Here is a 15,390-nt window from a genome sequence, read left to right as displayed (position 1 = left end):
CCTACCAAATCTGGCCCCATTGGCAACTGGCAGCCCAGGGGCCATGTGGCTCGCCTCGGCCTCATTTTGTGCGACCTTGGGCCCTGTAGGAAATTCACAAAATGTGTCCAAAAATACAAAAACTGAGCCCAATAACACACAAAACATCAAATGAGGAAAAAAAAAATAGTGCCAACAAAATTACACAAAGTGTAAAATATACAAAATGACTACAAAAACACACAAAATAAATAAATATCTCTATAAAAGCAAAGAATATCTGTCTGTCTGTGTGTTCCTCAAATATCTCAGTGAATCAGACTCAGACTGACCAGTAAATTCAATGAAACTCCACAATAATTTGCAGGGCTCACAGTCTCCCAATGCTTATATAACAATGTCGCAGTCATTTTTAATCATAAATTGTTGAAAGAACTCCAACAAAATATTTTCTATTTTCCTTAAATTATTCCACAAAATGTCCAAAATGAATTAAAAACAGGTCACAAAACTAAAGGAAATGTAAGTGAAGATCCTCCAGGGACTGATGTATCTGTCACTTATTGCTTGGCTGTTGTCGGTGCCATCCATACTTTATACATCATTTATCATTTAGGTGTGGAAGTGCAAACTAGGGTACGATAAAGTTAGAATACTTTGTTTTGGGGTTTTTTTTTTTTCTGCTTAAAATCTTCAGCCCACTTGAAATACAATACAAACAAACAATTGTAATTTTTAAAAAAACATTAGCTAGAGATGATGTACTACACAATAATTCACAATAACAATCTCTGTCTCAGTCAGGGATATAAACTGCGACCTCTATTGGTTGGCTTTGGAGTTGTAACTCAAATCCAACACGTATGGAGGAGGTAGATTTCTTGGTAGATTTTTTCAATAAAAAAAAGTTTAATTAAATAAATAATAAATATTTTCAATCAAATACAAAAAAAAATGTGAGATAATTGCATTTGAAGACTATTTCTTTGATTTTATATATATATATATATATATGTTTTTTTTCTTTGATTAAAATGTTTTTTTTTTTCAATTGAAAAATAAAGACTAATGTATTACGTATTATATGACCCAAATACGAAAAACCTTTTCAGTCAAAAAAGTTAACTTCAATAAAAAAAACAAAAAACATTTTCAATCAAAGAAACACTTTTTCTTTGATTGAGCTACATTTCTTCCTGTTTTTTGGAGGAAAAATTTAAGTTTTTTTTTTTTTTTTTTTTTTAAATAAAAAAAAAAAATTGAATAATAGACACAAATCTACCTCCATAAACAAGTTGCAAAAATTGCACATAGAAATAATTGTACCCAAAGGGAAAATATTAATGAGAATTAAAATCTTGATTCATCTACAAAGTATTGTTCTGCAATGCAAATATTTAAATCACCTTATATAATTATTACGCAGATGTTTGGCATCACCTTTCCTGTAAATACGTTACATAATACGTGACATTTTCACATCTTATTCTCAGATCTAGTATTTTTACTCAAGGATTCCTAACATTAATTAACACTTAACCTTTAAACTATAGGTTTTTTTAATGGAGGCTTTGTTTTTGTCACCCTGTGGGATAAATGGGAACTTTTTTGTATATTTCACAACCCTGTTATTTACCATTCTGGAGATCATCACAGAAACACACATCCCTGACTGAACAACTGACGCAACAACAACAAAAAGAATCAAACTACACTGATATAATGTCACAACAAATAAAATTTATTTAATTATATATTACAAATATTTACAAGTCATGTAACAAGTAAATATTAAAATAGACATTTTTAGAACTATCGTTCAAAAGGCATTATGTTGAAAAAATAGGATTTGTTGTGATCTCACATTGAAACTGTAAAAGTATGCTTTTTTTTTCTTTTTTTTTTTTCCTTGGAAGCCACAACAGACTTTAATGTGCGCCAGACACAATGGACAACACATGAGGAGTGAGGCCGCGAAAGGGACGCAACACAATGTCCAAGAGATCAACAGAAGAAAAGAAGAGAACCAAAAAAAGAGCTGGAACAATTTAGAAAAGAATCTCACAACTAAGTCCACAGAAGAGCTTCTTTTTTCTTTTTCTTTTTTTTTTTTAAGGAAAAAAGTACAAACAACGCAACGCATGCACAGCATTTAATTGCCAAAGTCAAAAAACACCAGCTGTAGTGTGGACCTCCGGATGAAGAGGGAAGAAACAGGAAGAACAAAAACACAACGAAAGTCAACACATGCTTAAGAGTTTAAGCCAACGACAACAAGAACATCACGGACGAAGAGGACAATCGATATAAAAAACGACTTTGGTCCATTAAAACATCAGACGGAACAAGCTTACAATCAAAATATCTATTCATTTGAATCTTTACAGGTTTAAAACAATAATTACATGACTATTTACAAATGCACATTTTTTTATGTATAAAATAAGTTAAAAAATTAAGAGCACAGTCTGTACACAAAGTATGAACACTCACTTAAAAAACAATTGAAATCTTTCAGTTGTGCGACGCTGCTTGGATGAGGAGCAGCACAGACTGAAGCCTCGAACACCGCGGTTTGTTTTTCCTTTAGGACAAACCGTGCCTGGTGCTTCTGATAGGCAGCTTCTCTACGTCCATAAGAGCTCTGAGTGAACGTGTTTCCTTTAAGTGCTCTTCTGTTGAACTGCTTCCATCTAAGTGCTTCGCAGTTTTGTCTTTCCCCTCGGAAGTGGCGAGCCGTAGCCGGGGAAGTGTGGCCTCATATCGGTGTGAGGTCGAAGTCGTCGTTCACCTCCACCAACGGGATGTAGAACTCAGGGATTTCGAAGATGCTGGTGGCCTTGTAGGTGGCGGGTTCCAGTTCCTGCAGTTTGAGCTGCCACTCCAGACGCTGCACGGCGTTCAGAGCCGCCGCCTCGTGCTGCTGCCTCATCAGGAGACACGTCTGTAGAAACACACAATGTTCACTGGGATGCTCCCTTTAAAAAACTATAGCAAGTATTTCACAACTCTACTAAGTTAAAGAGTAACTAAACCCCAACCCCACTTTTTTCTGCTGAATACAAATGTGTTTGGGTATGAAGTAGTTCTGTTGATTAATCCTGGTCGAACTCTCAACATTTTAGTCAAAGTATTTCAATTTTGGCATATTTACCCTGATAGTAGACACACATCTCGCCGATGTCGGCATTATGAATAAAGTTGCATCGGTGAGACGTATTATGGAGAGCGTTTGCTCATTGGGCAGACGTCGCGGAGACTTCGGCGTTTGGCCGATGGATTAAAGATGCTCAGCGCAGCCTCTCTACAGCTTATATTAACCTTTATTTAGCTCAAATCATTCAATTAGTATAAATATCGCCATAGTCGAGTATTTACTTAAATCTGATAGGAATATGGCAATATCACAACAACAACAACAAAAAAACAGTATACTACCACTAAATAGCTTATTATGTGTGGACAAAATAAAGATGTATTTTCAGCAGCATAGCCAAAAGAGCCCTCGCACAAAAACAGCTTCATGGAAGTGACATTTTACAGTTCTACAATTTTAAGAGTGGTATCACTGATTTGGGGGGGAAAAACACAGAAAATGACGCATTAGGAGTAGAATGCTGACGCATGATCTGAGGCCGACATCAGCGAGAAGTATGCGCACTATCTGGGTAGTTGTAAAATGTCAGAGTGACTGCCCTCTATGGGTTAAACCAGGCTATTACACTTGATTTTTGCAATTGGCTGAGAACAAGATCATGTGACGTTTCTGGACCATCTTGCATCACAAACAAAGCCAAGCCCCACCTGTGCCCATTGCCCTTTTTCAATTTCTGCTACATTTTTAGGCTTCTTCTCATTATTACTTTCTTTGCATTTGTTTAGTGTTAATGATCTTTATTGTCAGTGAAAAAAGGCGTCTAAGAAGATTGGCATGAACTTGAAAATTTCCTGCCGTTTATCACGCCCCACCTGTCAGTCTCCATTCCCCACCAGGGGGGTGCACACTGCACTTTGAGAAGCACTGATTTAATGTGAGGATAAAATACTTGAATAGATTGTTCAAATTCAGTGATTGAAGTGAAATAAGTTTGATGTCAAATAATAAATTAATTATAGTCCGTGCCATGTGTGTATTAAAAACAGATTGACAGCAAACTTTAGCCTTTAACCTTCATTATTTTTAGTTTTTAACTGCCACGTGTGTTCATGTATTCTTACCTTCAGTTTATCAAACTTATCGTCAACATCCTGTAACCAAGACATGAACTGCCTGGCGTTGAACCGATCTCTTACTGACGTTTTCCCATCATCACTCTGTGAAGTGGTGAACAACGAAAAGGAAAGTTTTCACACACACACATTGCAGAGGAGAGCATAATGAGCCGAGCATATACCTGCACATCTTGAGGCATGTTGTAAACTTCAGCATCCAGTAAAACCGTACAGGCACTGAAAGGCAGCGTCTGATTGGCTAGTGTTCTCGCTGCTCGGTAATGAACTCGTAAGACTTCCTGCTCGTTTGAAACAATCAGCTTTTCCTGAGGAGAGAAAAATAATTACAATTTAATACAACGTGCTTATCGATTTAATGTGGAGATATTGGAAGGACAACAAATGCAGCATTGACATGATCAACAACTCCCTTAACTTCCACTCATTACACCATTATTTACGAACTCAAAGGGTAAAATACAAACCCGTTCAATGCTGTGCTGGAGTCGCAGTTTCATTCGGACGACCTCTTGTTGTTTAAACATCTCTTTCAGCGGCTCCAGTAACGATGGAGGTGGAGTTATCTGATAGAAAGTGAAGGTCATTTAAAGAGTAACTAAACCTCAAAACACTTTTTTTGTTGAAAACAAATCTATTTGGGTATGAAGTATAGTGTTTGGTAATTGATCATTTTTCAACTCTTGACATTTTTGTCAAAGCATTTAAATTTGGTATATTTTGATATGAAAATGCAAGCTTGACTGCCCTCTATGGGTTGAAACCAGGCTGTAATTACATTTTATACTGGCTGAGAATGGGGTTTGTGACATTTTGGTGGCTTCTTACATCACAAACCACCACTGATGTTTATATAGCTTAGTTTTATTAGTTGACAAAAAATATATATATTTTTATATAGTTTTCATTCACATGCATTTTTTTTCCCAATTAGCCATAGTATTGTTATTGTCACTTAAAAAATGTAGTGTAGTGTAGTTGATAAAAACTATAACGAAAATCTTTTGGTTAACAAAAGTAAGCGTGGTGGTCACTCACTGTTGGTATGCAGATTTTGCTGAGTGGGTTTCCATCAAGGAGGTAGGAACCATTGAATGTCACATATTCATCGTAGTACTGTGGAGGTTGGGGTGCGACACTGCACAACACTTTGCGTTTCTCTTCGATTTTCCTCCGGATGTGCAGGAACTCGTAGTAAGGGTTGGCCCTCTCCGTCTGGTAGGGTTCAATCTCCTCCAGCTTCACCGAGTCCACGATAGCAGCCAGAGACTGCTGGCCCCTCTCCTTGTCCTGCTGAGTCATAGAATAATGGTGGGAGGTAGACATCTTGGGCATCTTCCTCTTGCGTGGATGAGGCACATGAACATCTACTTCTTCATCCATGGAGTGAACTTTGAGTTTTATCCCTGAAGAATCTACCTCTTGGTCTCCGGATTCTGGAGAGGAACTTCCTGAACCGGTGCTGCTGCTACTGCTGCAGCTCTCACTCTGAGATGTCGACTGGACGGTGTTTCGATTCTCTTCTTCTAGGCTCATTAAAGAATCTAGTTTTTCGTCTGCAGGAATCTCCTTCATCTCCTCCGAGTGGACCTCGGGGTGGGAATCGGACAGGCCTTCCATGCTCTGGTAACCCACGACAGATGAACTTTCTGGTGTATGAGAAACAGCTGCACCACAGCCATCATCTGAACTCTGTGAGGCCTCAGACATTTGTTCTGGGTTGTGTTCTGGGCTCTCACTTGGCACGCTGTCCTTTGTTTCCATTTTAATGTCATTACACAAGTCCGTGATGTCACTAGGATTTGATTTCTTGCAGTCCTCAACATCCTCTTGAGAACACTGTGACTCTGGGTTGGTTTTGCTGACACCTAGCCAGGGCTCACCTGCAGCAGAGATGGATGTGGGCAGGCTTGGAGACAATTCATGGTTCCCAACTTCTTCAGTTCTTGGGGTTTCAGTAAGGATTTTCACATTTTCTTGTTCTGCTCCATCAACACTTTCTATAGGTTTGCCTCTCAGGTCAGAAATCTGCGTGGCATCAGACTCAGGCTGGCACTGGATCTCAGCACTGGTGGAAAGGGACAATTCTTTCTGCTGGCAAACTTTCATGTTGGCGAGTGGAGGTGGCTCAGCAGTTGTGGAGGTCATAGATTCTTTCACTTGATTGGATTCTTTATGACTGCAGTCAGTGTGTGAATTCTCCGTCAGGTTCGGTAGATCTTTTATGACAAGCGGATCAGAAAGAGAAGAAAGTTTCTGCTCCGCTGATGCTGTTTGAGAACTGCTGCCATGGGCCACTGTGATCGGTAGAAGACTCTGGTTGTTATTTGGAAGATCTTTGTTTAACAGTTGGGTTATCAAGCATCCAGTTGTTCTTCCCTCCTTTTCTGTCATGCTATCGTTAACAAGATTAGAGCATTGTTGATTGCAGAAGTTTTCTTCATTCTCCGAAGGCTCCTTTGTTTTCTGTTCCTCTTCTTCTCTGGCATTTGGTGCACCCTCAGCATTTCCACCTTCAGCTGACGAGTTGGCATCCTCATCCAGAATAGCCCTGAGGTAAGAAGATTCTTGTCTGCTGGACTGCAGAGTCTGAGTACTTTGTGGGACATCTGGAAGACTGTTGCAATCCTTTTCTTTAACAGTGGGTGATCTAGTGGCTTGAATAATGAGGGAAGACTGTAAAAATGCAGGTTGAGAATCTGATGCTTCTAGGTTCATGTCAGAGTCATATTCAACATTTCTGGGAGTTAATGTTGTGGCCTGGCAGGAATCCTCTGAGCTAGCAACAGAAACAAGAGAAACCGATCTGGAAACGAGGCCACAGCGGTCGCTCTCTGGCCGAGGTGATCTGGTGAGACAGTTGTCTACTGCTAAAATAACCTTGGTGCTAATAGAGGGCAGACACTTCCCATCAACAGACATCGTCCTCGGGCCACTTCCATCCTTCAGCTTGTCTCTGCAGTGGATATCTGATGCTTCAGAGCTTTTTGAACGCATTAGCTCCTTATTAAAGCTAGGTTCGGTTTTTGTTTTGTCTTTAGGCTTAGATTTCAATGAATCCGTCAAAGGTCGCTGCTTCAGTCTATCCCGCTCTTTTTGTTTCATTTTTTCCAGGTGCTTTCGATGCCACTGCTCAATCTCTTGGTCCTTTAGGCTGAGCATGCGCTCAAAGCTGGTTTGCATTAAGTCGTCGTTCACAAGTCTTTTTTCCTTTGGCTTGGGGTCTCGTGTTGCTGTAAGGCCTTTAGATTTAGCCTTATCTACGTCCGCCTCGTTGGGTTTGGTTTTACTGACTTTAGCCTGCTGAGAGCGGAAGTCTTTGTGTCTCTCTTTATCCTTGTGTCTATCAGTATCTCTGTCACGGTCTCGCCGGTCACGATCCTTTTCTGGTGTTCTTACTTCCTCCTTTGATTTTGTAGACAAGGACTTGCTGCTCTCAGAAAGATAGCTTTTCTTTTCTTCCAAAAGTAACTTTAGATTAGAGCTTGAAGAGAGATTGCCATCTTTTACTTTATCTCTTTTTTTCCTGTCACAGTCTTTTTCTTTGGAACGATCATATTTACCATGGTCTGTGCTTCTCTCCAGGGGCTTTGCTTTCCTTTCAGAGTTGCTACGTTCCTTTTCTCTGGAATCCCCAACACTGTGCTCCCGGTCCTGCCGCTCTCGGTCAGTCCGTTTATCAAACCTATCTTTGTTTTTCCTGCTGTCCTCATGCTTTTTTGTTGTGTTTACAGATTTCAGTTTTTCACTGTCTTTGTAGCTTTTTTCTCCTGGCAAGATGGACGAAATGACTCCTGCTCTTTCCTTATCTTTCCAACGATCCACTGAATTTTGTAGTTCTGATTTGTCAGAGTGCTCTATTTTAATCCTCTTTTCTTTATCAAGATATCTTTTCTCATTCTTTTCAGAATCTCTTTCCTTTTCTGTGAGCCTCTTGTCAACTCTCTCACGTGAGCATTTTTCAGAAGGCTCCAGCTGTTCTTGATCAGCCACAAGCCCAGTTACAGGCTTTTCTTCTCCCTCTTCTTTACAGCAGTTGCTCTGTAGCAACTCCTCAGGAATTCGGCCTAAGCTCTGGCAGTCCACCTTCTCGTCACGATCGCTCGGCTTTGAATCCTTCAACTTCTCCTCCTTCCGTTCTTTTTTCACGGCCTTGTCCTTTTCACGCTCTTCCCTGAGCCGCTTTTCTTTGCTGCTCGAGTGTTTGTCCTTTGTTGTCTTTTCATCTTTAAGGAGCGGGCAATCAGTTGTCCTCTGAAGCGAGCTGTTTTCTTCCATTTCTTTTTTCAGCATCAGAGGCTCATCAGTCTCGTCACTTTTGAAGAAATTTTCTTTCCAGAACTCTCGGTCAAATTCTAAATTTCTGTGTCCATCTTTCCTGGCCTCTTTTTGTCGGTGGCGGCTCCGCTCAGCCTCGTACTCTCTCCTGTGTTTATCCTTTTCCTTGTGTTTGAGCTTATGCTTTTTCACAACCTTGCCATCCAAGTCAGTCTTCTGTAAGGCACCATCATCTGCATTGTTTCCTATGCTGCTGTCTTTGTAGGTGTTTGAATGAGCATCGTCTCCATCTACATGTGAGTCCTTTTGTTGATGTTTGCTCTTTTCCTTCTGTTTACAGCCCTTGGTGCTGGAACCTTCAGTGCAGAAGTCTCCATCTGTGTAGTGGTTATACCTAACACTGTCCACTGGACATGAGCTTTCACTGTTTGAAATGCACATTTTAATATTTTCCTGTTTGAGTGGTGTTTGTTTATCTGACAGACTGTGGTTCAGTTTAGGAGACTTGATGGAGGACAAGTGAAAAAGGTGGACGGATGTGTCATCTTTAGGACTGAAAGACATCTTGAAAGAGTCTTCCTCTGGACCTCTTTCAGTGCTATCAGACACAGATGCAAGAGAAAGGACCAAAGTTTTGCTGTTCTCTTTCCCATCCTCTTGGTTTTCCTTGTTCTTACTCTGGCACTTGCTTTTTCTTTTCATTTTACCTTTTTCTTTTTGCTCAGCATTGTCCTTTTTTAACCTCATGTCTGGCTTCAAGCTCTCTGAGCTCTGAGAGCAGGTAGGAGAGCTCCTTTTATCCGAGAGGCTCTCCATTTCATCACTGGATGTTTCTGAATTACAGTTAACACTAGATGATTTCTGCCTTTTAGACTTTGAAGAGGAATCACCTTTACTGTTCTGCTTTCCTGCCACATGATTCCTCTCTTTTTCTTCTTTCTCACGTTGTCGTAATTCCCTTCTGAGGATGTGTCTGTCATTTAGGGCTTTACTGAGATCCTCCTCCTCTTCCTCGTCCTTAAACTCATACGCATCCAGGCCGTGGACAGACGGTGGCGCTTTTGTGGACGACTTGCCGTCCACGTCTTTTTCAGTATCTGAATCCTCCATGTTGTCATCCACAATGGATAGGTTAACTGATGGTGGGTCTTCAGATTCTGTCAAGCAGAGGAGACAGATTTTTAAAGGATTCAACACATTGGTTACACCTCATTCAAACACGAGTGGCAGAGGAAATAGAATAACATTTTAGATATAACGGTGATGTTATGAAAAACCATCAGTGGCCTGCATACCAGAGGAGGTGTCGTCTTGTTCTGACAGTGGCACCACTCCCATTAGTAGCTGCTCCAGTTCCTGAGAGTCTGCCACGTCCAACGGGCGCTCCCCACGCTTGTTTGCTTGGAAGGCATTACCACCATGACGAAGAAGTAGTTTCACAATCTAAATAAAACACAACAAAAAGTTACAAAAACACAACCAAACCCTACTAATTTTAAGCGTAAGATACACACATTGTAACTTGAACAGAAAATGAAAAGAATTCTTCAAGCTCCTCTAAACCTAACATTGAACGCTCTCCTCATTCGGATAATTCAAATACACACTTGCAGAGAGGCATACCTACGGCACATTATTCCTAGAAAAGTAGAACAATAACAAAAAGAGCATAGTTTTGCACACCTCACCGGGAAGTTTTACCCTGAGAGTGTCAACATGCATGAAGACACTCATGATGCATAGGAGGCATTTTTTTGCCACCATAGAATGAATGCAATTGCGTTGCCCAATTTACAGAGAATTATAATTTTATCCATTTTGTTGCATCCTCCTGAGCATCTTTCTATTACGCCACCTGCTCCCATCACTGATAGTGTTTCAAAATACCATTTAAAACAAAAGGGGTGGAAAATGCCTCATGTAACCTTTTAAAGCTCAACATTTTCAGGGCATAAACACAGGTCTGCATGTGTCAGTTAACAGCATTGGCTATTGTTTTCTTAACATCACATTTATATGCTCTTTAGGATCCTTTAAAAAGAAAAAAGAAGCTCTTACATCTTTATGGCCACTGCTAGATGCATCATGGAGAGGTGTATCATCATCCAGTCCTTGTGTATTCACCTCTGCACCTGCTGCAATTAGCACCTTCGCCACATCATAATAACCAAGATTACATGCTTCGTGTAGTGGAGTCCAACCTGGCAAGACAAGTGGCAGCATCATGAAGGAGATGACAGTTTTTGCCACCCATCGTATTTAATTCAAACAGAACTATCTTTGTTTTAATATATCATAGCTCAGAAATGTAAACAACAAGCTATTAACAATCACACAGATGTTAAGAAAGTTGCTCGATTATCATTTCTCACAAAATCCTACCAGCAAAGTCTTTGACGTTGACATCAGCTCCGAGGCTAATGAGTTCTTTGACTTGCTTGGCGTCTCCCCGAATGGCTGCCATGTGAAGGGGAGTCTCTCCTCGCTCATTCCTCTTGTTAACCTTGTCCTTTTGTCGGGACGAGGCACTGCTTGGGGGTTTCTTCTGCACAGGGGTTGTTTGTGAAGGGTGGCTGGGTGTAGAGTCTGGACACAACAAGAAAGTAAAAAGAGTTAATTGATGCTTGAGACAAAAACCCAAGATAAATAACACCAAAGCAAACAACACAGTATTACTAAAAAAACCACACAACACATTTGATGTTGTTCATGTTTGGAATTATTAACTATATGAAAACTAGGAAAACCATACATCCGGTTTTACCCGGACATGTCCTCTTTTCACATCTTATCCTGACATCCTGAACACGTGACTTTAAAAGACCTGCTAATATTTGCTCTATCTGAGAATCATTAAAGATGCCACTTTCATTTGACGAAATCGTCACACACGAGGAAAAAAAAAAGAGGAGCAAAATCAGAGAGAGAGATGAAAAAAAGACCAAATACTGGTGAATTTAATCGAAAAAAAAAAAAAGACTCATGGATGATAAAAACCTCCACGGATGGAGGTTTAGAGAAAGAGTTGAGAAAAAAAACAAGAAAACTTAGCCTAGAAGAAGTTATGGTAAGTTTTGACTTTTTTGTCATAGTTTTAATTTCTAGGAGGAGATGTTTCTCATTTTAATGATTGAGAGATTTTAAGAAGGTTCATATGAGATTTTTCAGGGACAGATTGTTGTTGTGACAGATTTTTTATAAAGAGATACATCTATTTTTAAACCTTCTGGACAATAACAACTTATTTATCTATTATATTTCATTTTGCCTCTACAAGAAAACGAGTACTTTGAGTAATCCGTGGTCGGCCCAAGTGTCCACTTTTTTGGAAATCAAATTATGGTTACTCTATGAAAACAATTTAGAAGGAAATTGTCAATATATGCCAAACCATCTTGTGAAGGTGGGCTAAGGTGAGAGAATACACAAACCTGGACTGTTGGCTGTCATCTGCATTAGGAGAGCCATCTGTTTGCGCTCTGACAGCGGGTACCCAAATAAAAGGTTGGGGGCCAGGGACTTCTTGCCCCCAGCTTCCTTTTTCACCTTCTTCTTGTCAGGTCCATCTTTATCTGCAAGAAAGCCCAAGTCAAATTTAAAGTATGGATCAAAGAATAAAGGCAAACTTTGCAAGCAGTAACACATTTCACACCTCCTCTTGTATCTGTTGAGCAGAGAAACAGATAACAAGCATAAAGTTTTGAAAAACAGGGGTGGCCAAAAAAGACAGCATTCTCTTTAAGGCAGCCAAGTGCAGACAGCACTCCCCTCCATCCCCCTGTCTATGTCGGTTCCTTGATGCTAAACATAAGCATGCGTGAGCCATAGCACAGGATATGCAAGGCAAAGAGGAAAAAAACAAACAAACAAAATGCGTGCATGTGTGTTAAGGGAAAAGTGTTGGCCGCAAAGTTGGGTGACGTGAATAAGGGAGAAGAACAGGCTAAAGACCCCCGCTGCAGTGATTACCTGTGTGTATCCCACAGGGAGGCACTAATCTCTCACCCCAGGTCTCACCCGACTGGCCTGGGTCTGAATCATCTACAGTGCAAAGCAGAGAGGATGAGGAGGGAGAAGGATTGGGTGGAGGGGAGTGGTGGGAAAGTACTGCATTAACACACACACACACACACACACACACACACACACACACACACACACACACACACACACACACACACACACACACACACACACACACACACACACACACACACACACACACACACACACACACACACACACACACACACACACACACACACACACACACACACACACACACACCAAGCACAGATGAGTCATGGCTTTGTGGGAGACAGGAGCGCAGATCCAGTCTGAGGGGGTCAGCTGCCCTACGCAGGCCCATAGAAGCAATGGGGGTAATAGCTGCAGGAGGGCGAAGCCACCCTAAAGCTAGTTTACCTTTACAATGTGCAACATAAACAGTACTTAGCCCTTTAGCTAAACAGAGAGCCCTCACTTGTTACAGCGAGCCAGGACCACACAATTAAAATATCTGAGCTGAGCTCTACAGAGGAGATGAAGGCAAAAAGAGCTGAACCTCAAGTAGACTCTAAACATGCACTTTCTTCAATTATGACTAAACAATACCGTGAGCTATTCCTAGACCTGAGCTCTAAAAAACACACAGTTAAACCCAGGCTAAAAACTATTCTTATCTTCAACACTACAACTTCTTGGAAACCTGTGTGAGATCTACAACAACAACAACAATTCTTGTACTTTCTTTGCAAGAGAACGAAGGCAACAAAAAGCTACACAATATCCATGATACCATGGATTGGGTTCCAATATAATTATAATTGTATAATTGATAATTAATTACACTTATGGAATGATTATAATTGTATCTGAAAAAAAACTGTTGCTGCCGTCATTGAATTGTAATAAGTTTAGATAAACTTTGTAATTGTCATGAAAATCCTATAGAAAATTCTCAATAATAATTCAATGCAAAACTGGGGAACCATGTTACAGTTCTATTTACAGTTCTACACATATGTAGGTAACAATTATTAAAATATGTTTCATATCAAGCTTTCCCACATTTTACCATTTTAGAAAAATGGAAATTTAGGGCTATACTGACACAAAAAAAGGCTCAGACGCCCACAACAAAAATATTAAAACCTATATTTTCATTGATTAGGAAGCCTAACAAGGTAACCAATAGATAGGAAAGAAATTAGATAATAGATATTTGTTTTTACTGTATTTTATAGGTGATTTAGAACCCGTTATTGTAAGACATGCAAACAGAAAGCTAACATAAGAGGAAGGTTACATTTTATTAGGTTATTTATTTCAGGCTCAGCTATTGTCATTAATTGTAATAGAACTTTAGTAATTGGGAACGTAATTGTAATTGACTTTCTGAGGACAAAAAATTATTGTAATTGGAAAAAATGCCAGTCATTGTAATCGGAACTGAATTGTAATTGAACATGGGTCATTGAAAATGTAACTATAACTGAAAAATGTAATTGACCCCAACCCTGTCAGACATAATTTCAGACCTCTGTCTAATCCTAGCTTAAATCAGGATTTACAAAATGCATAACCTGAAGATTATGGATAATATAATAATACAACATCATAGTTAGCTCTAACGATCACATTGCTGTAATTCAGCAAACTATGGTACCATCTTTTACACCTTCAATGAAGTTCACTGAATAAAATTTATAAGCCAAAATCTCCCCACCCAATTGTGCTCTGTAGACGAAAACTTAAATAATATTGGAGCCATCTGCCGACATTATATATACCTTTTTCTGAGTTTTTAAAAGGGAATTAATATCAATCAATGGGCCACCAGGGGGCAGTGTGAAGACATGGCATGGAGCCAGCACAAAGACTTGCTCGGAGAGGAATAAGGGCCAAAGCAACACTCCTCACCAGTGTCAGAATCTCGTTCCTCTGTCCGAGTAGGGCTGTTGGCGAAGGAGAGCTTGCGTTTCATGGAAGACTTGGCTTTTCCTTCCTTCCCCAGCAATTCACTCCGGTCCAACTTTGGAGTTTTTGTAAAGGGGGACAGCTTGTCTTTGCTCTGTCCCAAGACAAGTACAGAAAAAACACAGACAGAATAATTAAACTGATGTAGATGTGGCCACAAGTAGGATATCTGTGATTAGACAAGCAAAAATAAAATCTTTTCTGCAAGCCATTAGAACTGGGGTGTCAAAATAATTTTAGTTCAGGGGCCAAATACTGAGGAGTTTGAGCTTAAGTGAGCTACATATCGTCACACTGTTAAAATAATCGCTTTTTCGACTCTTGCCTCTCCTCATGACGCCGGCCACCAATTGGTAAAATCACCTACATCCTCAGTTGATCAGATCATGCGATTTTTACCCCTTTAAGATAAAGACCTATGTCAAGTGTGTTACATTTTTGGTGAAGTTTTTTGTGATTCCTCAAAAACTTGAAAAAATGAGTTAGGTGATTATTTTAACAGGGTGACGATATTTTTTGTGGAAAAAAGAGAAAATTCAACATTAATGTGGCCTTGTTTGCAATTCCACATATAAATGAGAAAGTATGTTAGTATATAAGTCCCTGCAGGATCTTATGTTTGCCTGATTTTGAGAATTTGAGGAAATTTGCCAAATTTTGGAAAAATTGAGAGTTCTTTCAACAATTTAAAATGAAAAATAAATGCCGTCATGTGAGCTCTGCAAGTATTGTGGATTTTAATTGATTTTTTTTTGTTTTTGGAGAGGCTGAGATCTTTACAGCTGAATTAGTTAGTAATTTACAAAATGTTTAATGTTTTTTCTATTATTTTTACTTTCTCAAGCGGGCTGAATGTGATGCTCTAAAGAGCCGGTTTTGACACACATGCATTAGAGAAACTCTCTTCACTCATTTGTCTTGAGT

General features: G+C 39.7%; 1 protein-coding gene across 2 annotated transcripts in view; it reads right to left on the bottom strand.

Moving 5' to 3' along the window:
* Positions 1 to 1,807: 1,807 nt before the first annotated feature.
* Positions 1,808 to 15,390, bottom strand: part of ankrd12 (ankyrin repeat domain 12) — a 42,781-nt gene continuing 29,198 nt past the window's right edge. The window contains exons 3-13 of one of the 2 annotated variants that reach the window (XM_028473396.1): positions 14,410 to 14,560; positions 12,457 to 12,528; positions 11,919 to 12,059; positions 10,870 to 11,073; positions 10,546 to 10,688; positions 9,783 to 9,930; positions 5,248 to 9,644; positions 4,677 to 4,775; positions 4,374 to 4,517; positions 4,198 to 4,293; positions 1,808 to 2,923 (exon numbers count right to left, since the gene is read on the bottom strand). In XM_028473396.1, the coding sequence (XP_028329197.1) occupies positions 2,738 to 2,923; positions 4,198 to 4,293; positions 4,374 to 4,517; positions 4,677 to 4,775; positions 5,248 to 9,644; positions 9,783 to 9,930; positions 10,546 to 10,688; positions 10,870 to 11,073; positions 11,919 to 12,059; positions 12,457 to 12,528; positions 14,410 to 14,560 (5,781 nt within the window). In that variant the 3' untranslated portion in view covers positions 1,808 to 2,737. The remainder of the gene's footprint in view (positions 2,924 to 4,197; positions 4,294 to 4,373; positions 4,518 to 4,676; positions 4,776 to 5,247; positions 9,645 to 9,782; positions 9,931 to 10,545; positions 10,689 to 10,869; positions 11,074 to 11,918; positions 12,060 to 12,456; positions 12,529 to 14,409; positions 14,561 to 15,390) is intronic. The other variant, XM_028473397.1, reaches the window with a different exon arrangement.

Source organism: Gouania willdenowi, chromosome 17 (genome assembly GCF_900634775.1).
Source record: "Gouania willdenowi chromosome 17, fGouWil2.1, whole genome shotgun sequence".
NCBI classification, from domain to species: Eukaryota; Metazoa; Chordata; class Actinopteri; order Blenniiformes; family Gobiesocidae; genus Gouania; species Gouania willdenowi.
The sequence above is the reverse complement of the archived record's forward strand: the minus strand, read 5'-3'. Positions and strand labels throughout refer to the sequence as shown.